The sequence below is a fragment of the Manis javanica genome, chromosome 9, assembly GCF_040802235.1.
Source record: "Manis javanica isolate MJ-LG chromosome 9, MJ_LKY, whole genome shotgun sequence".
Lineage (NCBI taxonomy): Eukaryota > Metazoa > Chordata > Mammalia > Pholidota > Manidae > Manis > Manis javanica.
The window spans coordinates 3,400,141-3,421,041 of NC_133164.1; the positions used below are offsets into that span (position 1 = coordinate 3,400,141).

The window sequence follows — 20,901 nt, forward strand, 5'->3', positions numbered from 1 at the left end:
ACAAATCGAGTGTTAGAGCGCATCAGGGGAAGAGTTCCTCACATGCATCATATCAGGATCCCAAAGTGATCAGGGAAGCAGCTTTGAGAATCCAGCCTAAGTAATGTTATCAAAGGGACGCATTCTTATTTCAAAAGCACTGTGGCAGCTGATAACAAGAAGAAAGAAAAAGAAAACTGTGTCTCTAGATATTTTTATATTAAAGTTGCAGGCTGAGTAATGTAACTTCCAATGTCTGCCCAATAATGATAACAGGCAAAACAGAGATGGCATAGGTATGTAAAAATATTGACATCCTTACTGGCACTGACCAGGTTTTTATGAACACCTCCCTGTCTTTCCTCTCTCTAGAAGGAGAGACATAGAAAACACAAAACAGACAGAGTTCACGACATCTTTAAGCAACTTAAGAAAAATTCTACATTCCCAAATATTATAAAAGTAAATGGTAATTTTGGTGATTATTAGAACCAAAAAATAAGTTTAAATCAAGCCCTGAATAGCCATTTACATAGTTGCCATTTGATAAGGTCCACATTTTATAATTCTGGAAGGAGAGATGTTGTGGGTTTTGTTCCAATTCTTTAAAAATTTTCTACATTATGTATTTCTCTTTAAAATGTTCATCAGAACATGACTGCTTTGACAAGCCTTTTCTAAAGCCCTCCTATGAAACGTGGTGGTTAATGGCGTTCTTCCTCTGAACAGAAGCACCCGTGTACCACAGTCACGGACCTGTGGGGGCATGATGCACACAGCAGACAGTGCAGGGGAGCATTATATAGATAAGGGCATAGCCTGAATAATAGCCATGTCCTCTTTACTGCCCAATAAACAGGACATGATTACAACCACATTTAATACCAAGGATATAATTATAAAGAGTTTACATTAAAATTAGAAAAGTCATTCTACAAAGATCAGACTTGACATTATGATGTGAGTTTCCTATCGCTTTTTTCAAGATTTTATTTTTCAGAGAAGTTTAAGATTCACAAATGAGAGGAGTTATGGAGCTTTCCCATAGACCCCTGGCCCCACACATGTGTACCCCCATTACCAACATCCCCCACCAGATGGACATTTTTTACAATTGATGAACCTCTACTGACATATCTTTATCACTCAGAGCCCATAGTTTACGTTATAGTTCATTCTTGGTGTTGTACATTTTATAGTATTGGGTGCATGTATACTTCCAAACATCCACACCGTTATAATATCACACAGAATTCTTTCACCACTGCCCTAAAGACATCTGTGCTCCAGGGGATGAAGGTACAGCATGGGGAACACAGTAATTCTGTAACATTTTCTCTGTGTTGACAGATAGTAACTACAGTGGTCGGGGTGAGCACATAACGTGGGTAACTGTCAAATCACCATTTTGTACACTGGAAACCAATGTAATGTTTATACCAACTACACTGGGATTGAAAAAAAGCCTCTGCTCCGACTAGTCTTTCTCCCTCATAACTCCTGGCAATAACTGATCTCTTTGCACTCCCTAGTTTTGCCTTTTCCAGAGCACCAGAGAGTGGAATCAAACCATAGGTGGTCTTTTCAGCTTGGCCTCTTTCACTTGGTTATCTGTATTTAAGGTTACGGGAAGTTCATGGGATGCTTACGATGGTTAAGAAAAAACTTTGCCTTAAATTTTACCTAACATTCAATTTGCCTATTCCTATACAGACTGAACTGTGTTCGCCAAAACTCCTAAGTTGAGGCTCAAACTGCTAAGTGACCCTCTGGAGACAGGGACTCTGGGGGGCAATAAAGGTGAACCGATGCTGTGAGATTGGAGCTCTGATCCCATGGGCTCAGTGTCCTTGTAAGAGACCCCAGTCTGCTCGCTGGCTCGCTCTGTCTCTCCCTCTCTCCTGGGAGGATGCAGGAAGCCAGCAAGGGGGCCTGCATCAGAAACCTAGCTGCCGGCACCCTGATCTTAGACTTCCGGTCTCCAGAACTGGGAGAGATAAATGTCTGTGGTTTAATCCCCCGGTTTGCGGTATTTTGTGACGGCAGCCTAAACTGACAAATATATCTACTAAAATTTAAAAGTGTTTCAAAATTACAAAAATTATCCATTATTTTAAAATAACAAAAATTAGTGAAATTAACCTTAAATTTGGAAAAGAGTCTTTAGAAAATGTAGCTAAAATATCTTGAAAATATTCAAAATCAGAATGAAATAAAACATTTTCATGGATTACTCTCACATTTATAAAATTACTATGCCATTTATAAAACACAAACATAAAAATCATTTATTTCTATGGGAACAATAATAGAAAATACCTTCATTTCTATAACCCCAAACTCATTAAAGTGATCTCCCATAAATTGGGCCCTGGTGCATGCATGTATCCCACAGGATACACCACTAAGCTACTTTTTAGGTATAAATGACTCTTTGTGAGGGATCTTTCTTTCTTTTTGTTACGTAAAATGTTTGGATATTTGAAGGAAACAAAAAACACAGTCTACATAATAATCAAAATGATGACTAATGATGCAACTGGAAATATTCAGGAAGTAACATTTTGGCTGGGCTTACATTCCTGATATATAAATCAAGACTGTAAAGTTCAAATTCCTATAAAACATAATAGCAGTTATATTTGTTAATGGCCAGTATAGTACCATAATCATTTACATATGGGGGTTTTAAACAAAATATTCACCTTTGCATTCATTCATTTTTCTATGAATGGAAATTAGTGGTTGTTTCTTTTTGAAAAGTTGATTTTAAAGCATGACATAATAGGACACAATACTAGCAAATATTCAGTAAGGTGGGAATTACCTGCTCGGGTTTGGTGGGGCCATTCATGGTGGCATTTTCAGGGGTGCTGTCCTTAGATTGTCGCTTGCACAGACCTTTTGGGGCATCTTTGAACATAATGTCTTTTTCCAACAAACTGTCTTGCTTGGCAATTGGCAACGCCAGGGAACTGCTACAGGAAATAATCAATACTGCAGTTAGACTTTTTCTAACATTGCCATATCAATCATGCATTATCACCAAAGGACAGCTGGATTATAGAAAGTTGTTTTGCTTAGATAAGTTTCTCAACACTGCAGGGAAAAAAATCACTAGGAAATCTGTAAACTTTTCTATTCACTTCGCATTTCAGTCAATTCCATCCTTAAAATAAAAATATGCTCATTTCAACTTAAGAAGAATATGTTTATGAATGCATATATGACTGTCATAGGCGAATCAAGCAATTTAAAAGATAAAGTTGAAATGCAGGACTGAAAACTAAGATTTGCAAATGTGAAAATGAATTGCAAACAAGTGAAGGCAAAATCAAAATTAAAATATTAATCATATAGGATTTAAAATACAGAATTGTGGTCCATAAGAACAGTAGAATTAGAGAGGAATGCTGTGTTTAAGGACTACAAACAGGAACTTTCATTACTTCCTCACAGCTCAAACTAGGAAAAATAAAATAGAAGCTATTTCTTTTCTTTTGTTCTTCTACAGTCACCATAGCCAAAAGAAAGCCATTATTTTGTAATGTTCATAAAAAATAAACACCATCTAAAAGTTGTATTTGCATTGCAACACTTTATTATAAGACCTAAAAATGCATTTCCCTAATGTTGCCATACAAAGCGGAAATACAAACATATTTAATTAGGTGCAATATATATATATAAACATAATTATTTCCTGTATTCTACAATAGTAGTTGTGGTTCTAATTAAAGATTAATGCACTTTTTTGCTTTTAAAAACAATCCAGGTTTCTTGAGGTATTATTTACATAGAGTAAAATCACTCCTGAATATTTTGTCAAGTGATTTTTGTCAAATACTCATGTACAGTTAGTTAAGTCTATACATGTATGTGTGTGTATTGGTTATGACATAGCAAGCAATATGCAGATGGTTATCTCTCCCAAGCGTCTCTCCGCACCTGCCCTTCAGAGTCAGTTATCTCCCCTGGCATCCTGCCCCTTGCAACCATTGATAACTATTTCCTTTACTGCAGGTTGGCCTTTGCTAAAATGCCACCTGAAAGTGATCACAGAGCATGCAGCCTATGGTGTCCGACTTCATTTACTTAACATGTTTCTGAGATTCACTCGAGCTGCCGCATCTACCCATTAGTTTATTTATGGCTGAGTAGCGCTCTATCGTAGGGCGCACTACTATCCATCCACCAAACAGCTGGGTTCACCCAGGTTTTGCCAATCGTGAATGGAGCATCTATACACATTCCTGCACAGGCGCCTGTGTGGACACAGGCGTCCATCTTACCTGGCTAAGTACCACTGACCGGGAGAGGCCCCGCGCCGTGTCTGAGGCGGCTGTCCTGCCCGGCGCTCCCACTGGCACAGTGTCACGTTCCCACTTGCTCTTCATTTTTGCTTGTATTTGACTTTGTTTTTTCTAACCCATCCTAGTAGGTGTGTCCATGGCTTGTCACTGTGGCTTTAATTTGCATTCCCATGTGCTTATTTGACATACAAATCTCTTCCCTGGTAAAGAAAGTGTGACTTTTGTGTTCTGTTCTTTGTCGTCGTATTTTGAGTCTGGAGAGTCCAGATGCAAGTCCTTTCCCAGAACTTTATCACACGCAGCAAATATTTGCTCCCAGTCTGTCTTGTTTTTCATTTTCTTAACAGTCTGTTTCAAAGACATTTTTTTTTCTCTTATGGTTTGTACTCTTTCCGTCTTACCTAAGAATTGTTTTCTTAACCCAAAGTCGAAAGGTTTTCTTGTTGGTTTTATTCTAGAAGTTTACAGTCTTGGACTTTACATCTAGGTCTACGACCCACGGTGAGGGGCATTTTGTATATGAAGCCATCTGCGAGTCGAAGCTCATCATTTTTTCTTACGGCTGTCTGAAAGTTCCAACATCATTTTTGAAAAGAACATCTTTCCCCATCCAATTATCTGGCTACCTTTGTTAAAAATCAATTGACTGTGTGTGTGCGGCTGTTTTGGGACTCTCCACTGAGTTCCACTGATAGAAAAGTCTATTCTTCATCACGATTGCATTGCCTTGATTAACGCACCTTCACGGTAAGACTTGAAATCAAGTACTAGGAATCATCCAAATTTGTTTTGTTTTGGCTATTTGATGTCAATATCATTTTCATATAAATTTTAGATCTATTTGGCTATTTTTATAAACATGCCTGTTGGGAATTTTGACTAGCGCTGTTTCCAATTGATAAATCAATTTGGCAGAATTTACATAGTAAGAATGTTGAATTTTGTCATCCATAAGCACAGTGTATTTCTCCATTTATTTTGATCTTCATTAATTTCTCTTAGTACTTTGTAGTTTTCAGCATTAAAATCTTGTAAAGAATTTGTTAGGTTATTATGATGTATTGCATGTTTTCATGCCATCACAGATGCATTTTATTTCAATCTCCAGTTTCTGATTATTTAAATATAAAACCATTTTGCAGATTAACTTTGACAGGGGAGGAAGAGAAGAATTTGAAGGACTTCTTTCCATAACAAAAATGTCTCACTGTTTTGCAGCCCATCTCTGCCCTGACTTCCAACTGAACTATAAAGGGCAGGAAACTGTGAATAATAGAAATAACAGAAAATGGGTTGCAGTGGGCCAGGCCTAAGGGAAATGATGCCTGGCCCGGCCACCTTGGGCAACACACAGCACCATTCTGTGAAACCAGCCTGTACTAAGGGGCTGATTCCCGCACAATGCCCGTAAGGGCTTAGTATGACTACACTGATCCGTGGGCAATAAAATTAGCTGTGTTACTGGATGTGTCCTTATCTGTGAAGTCTCTGGGATTTGCTCACAGGCTAATAGGCTGACTTGCACTTCAGGGGCAGGTGTGAAGACGGGAGATTCCTGGACCAGAACAGAGGCAACGGCACCAAGGGCTTCATGTCTGCATAGCTCTCCATGCCCCCGTCCCATCACGGGGAGGAGGGGGCAACACAGGTGGACCCCAATGGATGCCTGCTCAGGCAGTGTGCTGTGTTGCAGGAAGTCGGCCAAAAATGGAGAACTTTCGGAGCAAGTAGCAAACACGTGCGGAGCAGCGGGGAGGCGGAGCCCCTCCATCGGGAGGGAGTGTGGTGGGCTCCCGAGTGGGCTCGCGGCGTGTGTGGCCAACTGCAGATGCCCTGTAGCCTGACAAACTGTGCAAGCATGAGGAGGGCGCTCAGGGACCATGGCACACAGGTTCTTGCAACAGAATGGTCACCAATTTTAAAAATTCACTACAAAGAGGGAATGATTAGAATGCTTATAGAATCTCAGATCCAGATCTGCTTGACACTGTCAAGTGATAAGGTATTAATAACTTTCAAAGAGGCCTATTTCTTACGTGAACAACTTTGAAGCAATGCCCGCCTGCTTTAACTTGCATTCACCCTTCCTGGAGCACCCAAGGGTGCGTGCCCTATGCTTCTGTAATGGGAGAACTTTCAAATACTTGCAGGTGGTTGTGGTTTCCTTTTATTTTCTATAATTTGAGTGACCCACCTGAAAAACATTTTAATAACTATATGGAATTTAATGCACAGCAATCTTTGTTCTAAACTCTACACATACTAATGCTTTGTTATGCTTTACAGCATTATAAGGTACGCACTGCTTTCAGGCCTAATTTATAGATGAGTAAGCTAGGGACGGGCTGGAGAAGAGCTCGCTCTGGCCGCGCAGTGAGGTGGTCGTGGGGCCGGGACCAGAGCTCCAGAGCTTGTGCTCCCGACCACGTGTCACTGACCACACGTGATCACCCGCTCACACACCTATCAAATATTTCCTTATGTGTCTGCCCCTGCATGTCAATCATCTCTTTTCTGCTTTGTCAGAAAGTTTAAAAAAAAAATTAAAGACAAATTCTGCATGTGCCAAATATTTTGAGTACAAAGTGATTAATAAAGCAGTGATGTGATTGGTCAGGTGGCAAAAGGAAGACAAGTTTACGAAATACATAAAATCACCAATTATAAAGGATTTTCTAAAAGGATGAGACACTGAATTTACTAAAATACTCCCTATCTCGAATCTACTCCGAGTATTAATCGCAGGCTTCGTGAGATCTACAGGTGGAAAGAGACTGGCCAGGAGCCCACGTCCACACTCCAAGTCCCTGTTACCTCAGGTTGGCCGCTACATGACCTTCTGAGGCCTTCAAATGCTCGGGGCCGTAGCTTTACCTTTGACAAGTGCAAGAGTTAGACTAGGTAAGACCTAGGTGTCCGTCAAGCCTGGAGTTCTTGGATGCTAATAAATACTCTCTTCATATACTTTTTCACCTACATCTTTAAGAATTAAGGTCACACTCAATAATATGATAGGTTATATAATCCAGCATCTAATACTAACAACTGCAAATAGCTACTTACAAATACTCTCCTGTTCATGTAATAAAAGAAAAATGACTAATAAAATTGGATCAAATGGCAACATATTAGTCACACACATATTTTCTGCAAGAAAATGCAAAACATGTACCTAGGCTGACAGCATGTATTCATGTTTTAAATGTCTGAAAAACTTTCTTTAGGTTTCTATTTTACTTTTACAATGAAGCACATTTTATCCATAATCATTATGATTAATCACAGCATTCACATGAGTTAACTTCTATATATTTAAATATTCACTGGTTATCTATTTATGGAATATAAATGTATTAAAATGCTACTTTTCCAGAAAAAGGAATACATTTAAAGAAATCATTGGTATTTATTTTAATGCTCATTAAATGTTTATCAATTATGGCAAAATCTTTATGACTAATTTTTAAAAAGATAAGATATAATTACATAGAGAAAGTAAGAACTCAATTTAATAAAGAAGAAACCCATGAAGGGTAAGATAAACTATGCCAAGCTGACAGTCATTTCACCAAAAAGATAGATAATGATGAAGGAGGGCTAACATTCCCCTCTTTTCAACTAAAAGTTAGGTAGCTTCTCCGCAGGTCCAGTCTGCTGACCTGCCTCTTTTCTTAGAGCACTGACTTGAGAGAACTTTCCATAGAAAATTTTCACTCTGCCCCTTTGAGATGTTCATTTTCTACAACTCAGAAATGTCCTTCTCCAGGATGTGGGGACCATCGTGCTGAAATGTCATCATAATCAAGAATGAGAAAGGCCCCCACAGAGAGGGGAGGAGCCTAGCTAGCTTCCACTGGCCCCACTTAGGGAATGGTGGCTGACAACCCTCCCGCTAGTACCTTCTAGAACCTTCTGCAGGCTCACCCCAGCCTTTAAGAGCTCTCTGGAATTTTTTTCACAGAACTGAGTTCAATTTATCTCCACTATTCTAAGAGCCTCGAATAAAGTCTTCCTTGCATCTTTAATTTCTCTGGTGCAATTTTCTGATGGTAGTAATGAGTGAGTTTTCTCATGATTCTGTTTCCTGCACATTCTAAATTTTCTTCAATAGGAAAATATTACATTGCTAATTACAAAGAAATTACTAGGGATAGAAATTCATCAATGAGAAACAGGAAAAAAAAAACAGAAGAAGGCTTTTTTTGGTAAGGCAGACTCCCTAAGCATGAAATGCAATAGCTACCATGCAAGGACAGTTGAGATTAATGCAGTAGAGACAGCTTTAATCTGACTGTGGAAAAAATTAGACAGGGCTATACCACCAGCAGGCAATTAATTTCTGAACTCCACTGATTTATTCAAGACTTACTTGTTTCTATAAACATAAAAGGCATTTCACACAGAGCAAATGTGTCTATAGGAAATGGGAATTTTCCTCAAAATGGAAATAGGAAAGGAACAAAATAAACCTAACAAAGATGACATTTATTGTCCTTTATAATGAAAGCAATGTCACAGCGCTATAGAGAACAAGTGAAATGGACTATTGAGATGTATTCGGCAAACAAAGAAAAAAAACTGAACAAAAACAAATGTGAAAAAATGGCCTATGTGACTCAGTTATTTTGCTGGTCAAAGTCATGGACTGAATAGTTAGCTCTCAATTTTGATCCCAGGGGCACAGCTTTATAAATTATTTACTGTAGGGAATATGGGTTTTTCTGCATCTGTAAAATAAGTTAATGACCCAAAGATTAATTTTGAATGTAACAGTTCTTAGAGAGTTTTGAATTAATGGCTATCTTAAAGCCTACCAAAATGACTTTAGTTTTTGTGATAAAAAACAGTTAAGAATTTAAAAACCACTTTGGTAAAATATTACTTCTGTATAAAAAGCAAATAAAAATGTCAATGTTTCACTTGTGGTGGGACTGGAAATTATATTGCTTTAACACATCTCATATTGATCTTAGTAGTTCTCAGCAGATATCTGCAAAGAAAGTTTTTAAAATCTTCAAATTAAAATATGTTGAATCCAGCAGCTGTCTGCATATACAAAGGGAGTTTCTGAACGTTGTGTTATTTCGTCAGAAGTGACTCTCTAGCATATATTTATTTTGCTGAATAGATATTTCATGAATGATATTTATATGAAACAACACTATCATCATCCTTTAAACCAAGGAGATTAATAACTGACTACATTTTTCAGACATTTTTAGTAAATAAATTCGACAGAATTTGGTAAAACTTAAGTTACCAGAGCAAGCACCAGAACATACACACCTGTGCACACACACACACACACACACACACACACACCCCACAGCGAAGATGAGAAGGGAGAAAAATGGTGCATGTGTGGAAGAAGAGGTAGTAAGTTCCCTTGTCTGGTGCTGTTTCAAATACAGAAACAAAATGAATAAAAAATGGAAACACCTACCCCCTCCCTCTACCTTCACCTCAGCGAGTCTAGCTCTCAGCCACCTTTGGAAGGCCAGCTTGCTATCCTGCAGTATTTGACAGGTAGAAGAAAGGGTTTAAAACTGGAAATCATATCAATCAATTCTCGATGTCTCACGCAGTCCCTATATTCTGTGACATTTCTCTGTGTCCCCTACTGGACTATGGAATTCCTTCCTACATATCACTTCTCAGGGAACTGACCGGCAGCTTTATCAAGGCTTTGCAACACGAAACTCCGAGTGACCCTGAGGAGTCTAGGGCTGGAGTCTGGTTTGGCTTTATCTCCAGAGACGCTATTTTATTGCAAAATGGTCACTGAAGCTGTGCTGATTTCGAAAATGTTCAGGTCATTTGAAGTCAGTAGTAAATTTATGAGAACAACTGTCTTACCAGTTACATGCAAAAGAATGAAACTAGATTACTGTCTAGCTCCATATACAAAAGTAAACTCAAAATGGATCAAAGACCTGAATGTAAGACATTAAACCATAAAATTCTTAGAAGACACTGGCAAAAATCTCTTGAACATAAGCATGAACAATTTTTTTTCTGAGCACACCTCCTCGGGGAAGGGAATCAAAATAAAAAATGAACAATGGGACTACATCAAACTAAAAAGCTTCTGTACAGCAAAGGACATCATCAGTAAAACAAAAAGGCAACCTACAGTATAGGAGAATGTATTCATAAATGATTTATCTGATAAGGGGTTAATGTCCAAAATATATAAAGAACGAATATGCCTCAACACCAGAAAGGCAAATAACTGAATAAAAATGGGCAGAGGACCTGAAGAGACATCTCTCGAAAGAAGAAATTCAGATGGCCAACAGGCACATGAAAAGATGCTCCACATCGCTAATCATCAGGAAATTGCAAATCAAAACCACAGTAAGATATCACCTCACACAAGTTAGAATGGCCACTATTCAAAAGACGAGAAATAACAAGTGTTGGCAAAGATGTGGAGAAATGGGAGCCCTCCTACACTGTTGGTGGGAATGTCAATTGGTGCAGCTACTGTGAAAAGCAGTATGAAGGCTCCTCAAAAAACGAAAAATAGAAATACCATGCAACGCAGTAATTCTACACTAGGAATTTACCCAGAGAAAACAAAATTCCTGATTTGAAAAGATACATGCATATCTGTGTTTACTGACACATTATATACAATAGCCAAGATATGGAAGCAACCAAAGTGTTCCTCAACAGATGAATGGATAAAGGAAATGGGGTACATATACATGATGGACTATTATTCAGCCATAAAAAAAGAAATGCTGCCATTTGCAGCACCATGGATGAATCAAGAGGGCATTATGCTCAGTGAAATAAGCCAGGTAGAGAAACACAAATGCCATTTGATTTCACTTATTTGTGGAATATAAAGAAAAGCAAAACAAAATGAACAAAATAACAGTAGTCTCGTAGACACTGAGAAGTGACTGGTAGTCACATGGGGGAGGAGTTTGCGGGGATGAGGATGGTAAGAGGGATAAAGGGCACAAAAATTCTCAATCATAATATAAAGTGGTCACAGGGATGGTAGTGCAGCATGGAGAATATGGCCAATGATTCTGTAACATCTTTTGTATGTCAATAGACAGTAACCACACTAGTGGGGGTGAGGATTTAATAATATGGGTAACTGGTGAACCACTGTGTGGTATATTTGAAACTAGTGTAAGATTGTACATCAACGATACTTCAGTAAAAAAACAATAATGAAAGAATAACTGTCTCACACGACTAACCAAAGATGTGGTGTTCAACCAGCAGGAACAAGAGAATTAATGGCTGTAGCACAATTGTACTTGAGGGTCTTAGAGTGAAAATGCACTTTTCTGTATTGCTTATCCAAGTGTCCTGGTCTAAATTACAAGGAGACGTTTCTATGATGAATGTCCTCAGTAGTGTTTGAGCATGAGTCATTTGTAAAAATACTTTTTAGATCCACGTGGCAAGATTTTGCATATCCCGAAGCAGGGAGGTGCTGGGGAGATACCCGGACCATCTTCCTGAGCCTCTGGCCTGTTAAGGGGACGAGCATAAAGGAATGATTCAAAGATTTAGGCTCCAACCGCAGCTGCCGCTGACTAGCTGTCACACCTCTGGGCTTCTGTTTCTCCATAAACAAAATGTGTATATTCATGTCTACTCCTCCTAAGACATGGAGTTTAAAGGAAAATCAATGGAAATGATTATTGAAATTGTTTTGACATGCAAATCATATTTCTTTTCTATTGAGCAACTTTCTATAGAAGAATACCTTGTGTAGCCACAGATAGCTTGCTTTGGATGAATGCATGGTGAGCCTATTTCATTATAGGTGGCACCTTTAAGACTTTCCACAACATCTACCCTAAGCCTACTGTGAGTCTCAGGTTTTACTGAGGTCAGGGACATATTGGATAACTCACATTGTGCCCCTTAAAAATCTCCACAGGGCATTTATCCTCATCAGTGGGCACTTAGCTGAAGCCACCCCAAGATGTCCCACCATGTCCCGCCCCTTGTCTTGTGGCCCTCAGACCCACTCAGTTCTGCCCCCTCCCAGACTTTTCCCAGAAACATGCCCAGCATCACACTCTGTCCACCCCAAGGGCTGGTGGACTCAGAGGCCCTAGGGACCCAGCACCAAGCAACCTAATCAAAGGATTCACCCAACCAAGCTGGTCTCCTCTGAGACTTGATTTTCTTTCCAGCTGCTTAGGAAGTAAGATGTTCTCCATACGGGAAGAATTAGTTTGAAAGCTCCAAATTGAAGGACTGATTCTATTATCTCAGCTCATAGCTTGAAGGCCTTTATTCTTTAGATGGTTTTCCTGACAGTTCCCAGATGAATGAAGAACATGATATTTTTCTTTTTGTCATTTCTCCTCCACTTACGTAGTATCTCTCCGATTATGTAGACAGCCAGAAGCTGCTCCGAAAGTCTTAGAAATAGTAACTCACTAGTCGTCAGGAGCAACCCCATGGCATGGCTCCCCATTGTCACCAGCATCTGTGGTGTACCACACGCCACTGGGACGCTGACCACCTGGTGGGCACAGACCCCACAGCCGAAGGGCACTGCCCCAGCAAGGCTGCCCCCACTTTAGACACTATCCTGGAGCTTGGGCGTCTCCACGCCACACACTTCTGAGCAACAGCTACAGACTGAGGGTTCCCAGGCTTGAGAGTTACCAGACGGACACGCAGAACTCAGGAAAAAGCACTGTGCGTGCTCTTAGGGCTCCCCTAGAGGGCCTGCACACGATGGCCACCCCCACAGACATGCAGGCGAGGCTTCGAGGGTCCTTCTGCGCCTCTCCCCACAGAATTGGGCGTGTCACCTTCCAGTGCGTCCATCCGTCCACCACCCGGGAAGCTCCGCGGGGCCTTACTGTTGTCAGGGAAGTTCTGTCACACGGGCGCCATTCCAGTCACTGGCCACACATCAAGCTCCCCTCCAGTCTTCCTCCCCGCCTAGAGGTCAGGCTGGCTCAAAGCTCAGTCCCGTAATGACATCGCTGGTGTTCCTTGCAGGACCGTCCCCACCTCGAGTCCCCATGTTAGCAGGACCTTGAGGGTGAGCCAAGGGCCCTCAGATAACACAGACAATCCCACCGCACTCGGGGACTCCAAGGGGTTACAGTCTCCCCTCCCCGAACAAATCCTCTAACGCACAACACCCACATCTCACACTGGAGGACAAGTACGCAGCGTGGCACCACATTACCCCAGCCACGGGGCCAGCAAGCGCAGAGCCAGCCTCTGAGCCTGGGTGACCTCCCACGCCACTCAGCGAGTGAGGTCAGCCGCATGGAGTGAGCAAGGTCAAGGTTTGGCCGGATGACCTGACAGGTGGGAATAGCAGCCCTTTGTTGTTGTTCATTCCGACTTGCAGCTCGAGCTGAGAGCGGATCTGAAGAAGATCGAACTGCAAGGGACCTTCACGCTCCTCATCCTGTGGAAGGAAGTTTTCTTCCTGATTACAGACTGTCCTCTTAGGTTGTCACACTAAGTGCTTATCCTAAACTGACATTTCCCACACCTAAAGTTGATCAAGCATAACACGGAAACTCAGGTTATCAATTTCCTCTTTAAAGCCAAGTTAGAAGTTCAAGAATTACCAATAAACACAAACTCCTCATTGAAACAGTGTAAGATTGTGTATATGTTTGTGACATGAGTCCAGTTATTTAAACTCTTAGTCTGTGACAGGGATGATGGTGATAAAAAGTACTTCCGGGTGAGGTTCTGAGGATTAAGTGAAATTATCCAAGCAAACCACTTTGCATAAATCCTGACGCCTGGTAACCACACAACTGTCACTGTTGTTATTATTAATAAATGAGGGACCACCATTGTTTAGTGAGCTACTCTATCCGCTTAGGCTTTTTGGGGCTTCCAACTCAGAACGCCATGAAATACAATAGAAACAAAAGTTAGCATATGCATCAAAACTTCTGAATGATTCAACACCCTGGGAAGGCGAGTCCATATTCAGACAGGAAAGGGCATATTCAGCAGCAGCTGTTTCATTAGCAGCTATAACCACACTCAAGGCATCGAGATAATCTCAGGACGGGAAAGACGGCGCAGGGAGGAGGCAGGCTCGGAAAGAAAGGATGGCGCAGGGAGCAGCAGCTCGGCAGGACAACAGCTTTGCAGATTTAAAGCCAAGAGAGGAGACTTAAGGCTTTACACAGAGAGAACAGAGAATATCAGAGTTGTAAGGACTGTTGGAGTTAAATCTAACCTGCTCACTTTGAGACGAGAACTTAAATGTCAGGTGACTTAATAATGTTCACTATAGAAAACATGGGCTAACTCAATCCTAAAGACATTTATTGCTGATTGAATCTTTAACCAGGGATAGGTAGCTGCTACTAACAGTGGGGCACAGAGGAAATCATGTTTTTATCCCAGCAAACTGCCTCAGCAGCACAAAATGCTCACAGAACAGTAAATGTGAGCTGGCAGTGGAAAGGAAATTTGACTTCTATCCTGAGATACTAGAAAGAGTAAGCCACTTGATTATTTCTTAAAATTTTAGCAAAATATATTCTTCTGGCAAAAGAGAAAAGAAACAAGTCAATTTTATAATGCAGGGGAATAGAATCTAGGCTTGAAACAGAAATATGAGCAGCCAGAACTCAGATGAAGTGACAGAGGTAAGTCTTCAGAATGATGGCGAAGGACAAGAGGTGGGGAAGGAAAAATTCACTGGTGAAAAACAACAGATTATACAGATTAAGAAAAGAAAGCCTTTTAAGTTCTTCCTAATTCTTTGCTTATCAAACCAATGAATATGTACTGTTCTTTCCTGGGCAAAATAATGAAATTAAAGTAGCAGTAAGCTTCATGGGAGTGCCTGCCCCCGAATGGAGCAGAGCAAGACGGGCTAAGGCTTCAGTGCCCACTTGCTCTCTCCCTTCTTCCTAGGCTGTGGATTTTGTTTGTTTTCAGTTATGCTTTAATTTCCCTTCATCTCCCTAAAGCTGAGGGACTTCTAGGAAGAGCTGAAGACCAGGTTTTGTATTTGAAATGTACATTACCAAACTCTTTAAGCGTGCATTTGGTTTAAACGGGTGAAACTTGTTTTTCCCAGAACCAGAGCATTTGTTCATTTTCATGAAGGGAACAGATTGAAAGGACCAGTTTCCAGAAAAATCGCATCAATGCTGAGGGGAGAGTGGGAAGACCCCAGCCCTCCCCAAACACTGGGTCCAAACCACTGCCTGTCCAACAACCAGCTTATAAAGAAAGGCCACTTTGTAAATGATGCTTAAGGGACTTCTAAAAAGAAACGGATTTACATTTCATGTTAATCACATCAATTCTCTGATTCACTTCATCTATGTTCTCTACAAAAAGAACAGCAGGTTGAAAATGTCCCAACACATTTCAGGAAATTTGTGATCCAGATCAATCACCACTGTGCTATCATATACATAAAATCAACAAGCATTATTTTTTTCTCAACATTACACCCATTCTCAGCTTTAGAGAAAGTTTCAATCCTCATGTTTGTGAGTTTGTTTACGGAAGAGTTTTCAGGTGTCCATATTTTTTCTTCTCATAGTAAAACAAGGCCTCAAAGAGGAGATTATACAAAGAAAATGTTCCTGCATTAAAACATAACCACATAGTTGTTATTTCATCATGTCTGTTTGCTCCTGGTCCATATTTATTTATAATACTCTAAGGACAATGGAAACCAGATAGAATGCATCAAAATCACGAATGAAAAAGAAAATTTGCAAATGTACTTAGTTGTTATCCTTAAACTTGCTGAGTCTACTTGCCACCTTTCTCAGGGTTTAAAAAAAACAAAATTATGGCTGACTGGTCTTTGATTCCTGTCCTCTGAGGTGCGTGTGGCCTCCATCTTTACCATCGACTGATTTTCAGACTGTCCAGAACCCAGATGGTGTATTCTTGCCCCTCTCAGATTCTCCGACATCACACCCGATCTCCATCGCCAGGAGGAAACAGGTCCATAGAAGGAAGTAACCGCCTCAAGGCCCCACTGCCTGTCTATTGCAGACTTGGTTTTCAACCCAAAATATTTTTTTCTTCACATAGCACAGCATTCACACTTTTAAAGTGTATAATTCAGTGCTTTTTTTTTAGCATGTTTACAAAATTGTATGAGAAATCACATCTCCTTCCAGAATATTTCCATCACGCCAAAAGAAACCCCATATCCATTAGTCAGACTACTCCCCATCCCTCCGTCCCCTCCTGCCAACCACTAATATACTCTCTTTCTACAGATTTGCCAATTCTGGGCATTTTGTATCAATGGATTATATCGCATGTGCCCTTCTGCAACTAGCTTTTTTCACTTAGCATAATGTTTTCAAGGTTCATCCTTGTGGTTGTATGTGTTGGTATTGAGGAGTGACAAGAAATCATTTGTTTTATACTTTACAGAGAAAAAAGTGAATATTTGTATTTCCTACTTTAGTAATTTAACTACCATGATAGTCGCTGGAAATATGACAAATCAATTTAGCTAAAAAAGTGGAGTGCATTTCAAATAGTATCTTTGGCCTCATGGTGACAAACTGATCTAATAATGAAAACAGTAATGGTTAAAAGAATTGGAGGGTTTTCATAAAATTATGGTAAATTCACTGTTACAAGTATTTTTTGGCAAATATGTTGATGCTCGATTTTCTAACTTTTGAGAAAGTCTTACAAGCGACTGAAATGGTGTCTAGTGAGGATGGCAAAGGAGAATGGCTAGCTGCTCTCCATGAGCAGGGTCTGCGACTGCGGCGGTCAGAACACAGGCACTCACAGCTTGCTGGAGAGGGCCGGGGGGTCACAGAGGATGTCCTCGTAGGGGTCTTCCTGGGCTAAGGTCGGAACAGACAAACGTTCTTTCACTTTTCCTTCCCACTCAAGTTCAGCTTTTAGCAGCATCTCCTCAATGAACTCAGATGCAGCGATACCTACAAGGAACAGTAAGAAAATCAGAGAAAAGTGTGGCTGCGGGGGGTAACATAAAGCTATTTACTTTAATAATTCTATATGCCTAAAATGCTAAAATGTATCAATGCATGGATCAAAACAAAAAAACACTAGATGTTTATGGTAGGAATAAAATTGCAGTACTGCCATTTTAAAAGAATATCTTCATTTACATCAATGGCATATTTAATTACAAATGAAATGAAAAGCTGTAAAAATAACATTCACTGAGTGGTGGTGTGTAAAATGTATCACTGAGAAGCTAGGCTTGAAAGAACCTAATGTCATTCGTTTTCAGTGAGTCTTTCTTCATCTTGGGGAATATGAATCAAAATGATAAAAACAGTTTCATTTTCCCAAATCCTGGGTTCTCATAAAACGTGCAGTAGGCCCTCGATGAGCATTCTGTTGAATGGGCAGATGCACAAGGAACTGTTCAGTTGTGATTGAAACAGTAGATTTAGTCTCTCTCTGTGATGTGTTTTTTTCAATCTGAAATGCAAATAATTCCATTTCATTATAAATTACATCCTAACAGTGACTTCCAAACACGTTTGGGTAATAATATAGACATGCGTTAATCAAATTTATACTAACAATTGAAACTGAAAATTGATAAATCCTGAAGGAAAATTCCCTTTAATAACAAGCAGGAACCTAATGGAGGAAACTGCTCCTTCTCATCCTTCATGACTAAACCGCATGACGCGACGCCCTATGTCTACACACTGAGTTATGTGTTTTATGGGATGGATGGGGCACAGCAGCAAGCACAGAAGATACTCTTGCTAGGATTTTATCATCATTTGCTTTGGGTTAAATCGTGTCCACATAACGCGCAGGAAAGAGCTCAGCTTCCTTACCCTTGGAGATTATTTCTGTCCCACCTAACAGCTATATCCCTAACTGCTTTTATTCCCCAGTTTGTTTTTTAATGTGACCATTACAAATACAAGAAACACAAAATAGCAAGAATATAATATAGTAGTGATGATGGTTTCCACTTGCTCAGTTATTGATACGGGTGTGTAGTTTACTGTTCTCAGCATTCTTGTTTTACCAAGTCCATTTTTCTTGCTTTGGATTAGATATTGGCATGCCCTGCATTCACTGGAAACCTCTCACTCTCACTGTATTATGGCTCTCTGTCCTTTGTGTGTGAGAAGTATTTTCATTCAGTCCACAAACATTTATTGAGTCTCATATGGTCCCACCATTCTCTCTTTCAGGACCAAGATAGCACAGAAAAGCGATTACACCGATGGTAGATGTGGCACAACAAACATAAGCTACATCGCCTAAGAGAGTTGGGGTCCACTAGGTCTGACATGACGCGCGCTGAGTCTAGTCCAGATGTATAGTCATTCCCTGGGGCTCTAGGGATGCCAACTGCCTACGAGGTCTGTTTTGGCACAATTAACACTAGACCTAAAAGGTGGAAGTGTGACAGATGGGAGTCTGTGCAATAAAGGGCCAATCACATATTCCATTCTCTGGGAAAGAGGCCAGGGATATGAACTTGAAAAAATGTGGTCTGCTAGAACTTGAGGTAACAGAGGATGTGACTTAATATGCTTAAATATATATACAAATTTCTATTTGCTCCTTTAATATTTACCATTAGACATGCTTCTGTAGTTAACCTTAAAATCACTACACTATCACAAATACTAGCCTGATTCTAAAGTTTGATACTGTTAAGCTTACAGTTCTATTTGTTATATATTAAGTTTATTTTAACAAAGATGAATAAACATTCGACAGTGATTCTTAATTCTGATAAAATAAGAAATAGAGCGAATCCCTCATTTGTCTTAAACTGGAGGCTTATCAGGTAATCACATCAGGTGATCACACTCCTGGAAGTACATTAAATAAGAAATCTTAGGCATAAAGTGCTTTTAGGTTTTAGAGGGATAGCAGCAAGAATAATAATTAGAATTAAGTTATTCAGGTGAATTGCTACCTTCAAAACATATTATTTTGTTACTTATGCTACACTTTTCTCTTTGTTTTTTAGAATTTCTATTTTTAATATACCAAACATGACTTCTGAGTGGTAATGTCATTGTCAAATTTTACAAGCTAGAAAATGAACATGGCATACATTTTTAAAATAAATATATGAATATTTTCCTATGTTGACAGATAGTAACTGCATTAGTTGGAGGGAGGATTTAATAATACGGGTAACTTTTGAACCACTGTGCTGTATACTTGAAACCAATATAGGATTGTATATCAACAATATTTCAATTAAAAAAATGAAAAAAATAAGTCAAATTTTTCTATATTATAGTAAGTAGAAATAAATAAATTTATGAATATATTAAACAACAGTGGCAAAAAGAGCTCTAGAAATTTGTATTAAAATGTTTATTAAAAATAAGTAATTTATTAAATAAAGTTTTCAGTTTTAAATTCCCCTGCCAATGTTAGTCTATTTCTCACAGTATAAATAACTGTACAGAAAGATATATTATTTCTGTTTAAAAAAAACCTAATAAACAATTATGTATATGGTATGATGAGAAACCAGTTAAATAACAGCAAAAATGTGTTTTAAAGTAAGTGGCTGAAGGAATCAATCCAGGGAAGTGGAGACCAACGTGCAAAGAGCGTTCACCACCCGCTGCGCTCCTCCTGGGCTGTGTTTGTTCCGCAGCAGCGCTGAAGGGGACGAACCTCGTGTAACTAGACCAGGACCATCACGGCCCAAAGCCGGGCGCTTGTAACCTACCTGAGGGCTTCTCCTCATTGCAGTCCAGAAGGTTTGGGTTTGCCTGATGCATCAAAAGAAGCTTCACCAGGTTTGTCTGAAACATTTAATAATGAGAATTGAAATGGGAAACGCAATGCTGGTGCTGAGGATTGACAGTTAGTAACACACAGGGGTCCCCGGGTGCTCAGGGCCTCTGTGGTCAGTGCCTTTCTAAAAAATGACACGTAAACTGTGCCAGCATTTAAGGCAATCAGCCCAATTACTTATCAAATAAGGAATGAATCACTGAGGATTTGAAAAGGGTCACTTAACACCTCTCAGGTTTACTTCAGGGCATCTTAGGGGAGGAACTACATGTTATAGTGTGTTTCACTTTAATTTAGCAATTCACAAGAGTCTCACCGATGGCTGCTGTCCCAACATGACAGCACCAAGGGCTATAGGAACCTAAAGTGACACTGGAAAATTAGGAAACCTTAATCCCAAATTATAAGAGTGAAATGACTTAATTAGAGATTAATGTTTTAAAATTTTTATTATAAAACATACCACGCATCCAGAGAATGTATAATGTATGTGTACCATTGAAAGAGCAGTGGTGGAATAAATTCCAATGAATCCAACTTGCAAAAAATATGTCACTCATGGAATCTTTCTGGTTCCTTTCCAAAATTACCCCTCTCCCTATTTCCCAGAGTTGACCACTACCAGGAATTTGGGGCTAACCATTACTGCTTCTGATATGCTCAGCCCTTACACACAGAAGAATCCCCCAAAAACATATTGCTTAGTTTGATCTGTTTGTGACATTTATAGAAATGAAGCCCTAGTGTATACCTTCTCCTGTGTCTTGCTTTCATGGCTAAACGTTGCATTTTTGTGAATCATCAGAGGTGATGGTTTTCACCAAGATTCATTCATTCTCTTGACTGCATGTAATTGCGTTATACAAAT

The 20,901-nt window shown here is 39.7% G+C and overlaps 1 protein-coding gene across 6 annotated transcripts in view; it reads right to left on the reverse strand.

Moving 5' to 3' along the window:
* MYO16 (myosin XVI) overlaps positions 1–20,901 on the reverse strand; it is a 513,550-nt gene that overhangs the window by 286,525 nt on the left and 206,124 nt on the right. For 5 of the 6 annotated variants that reach the window (XM_037024949.2, XM_073212366.1, XM_037024948.2 and 2 more), the window contains exons 8-10: positions 19,966–20,041; positions 17,053–17,206; positions 2,807–2,957 (exon numbers count right to left, since the gene is read on the reverse strand). In XM_037024949.2, coding sequence (XP_036880844.2) covers positions 2,807–2,957; positions 17,053–17,206; positions 19,966–20,041 — 381 coding nt within the window. The remainder of the gene's footprint in view (positions 1–2,806; positions 2,958–17,052; positions 17,207–19,965; positions 20,042–20,901) is intronic. The other variant, XM_073212365.1, reaches the window with a different exon arrangement.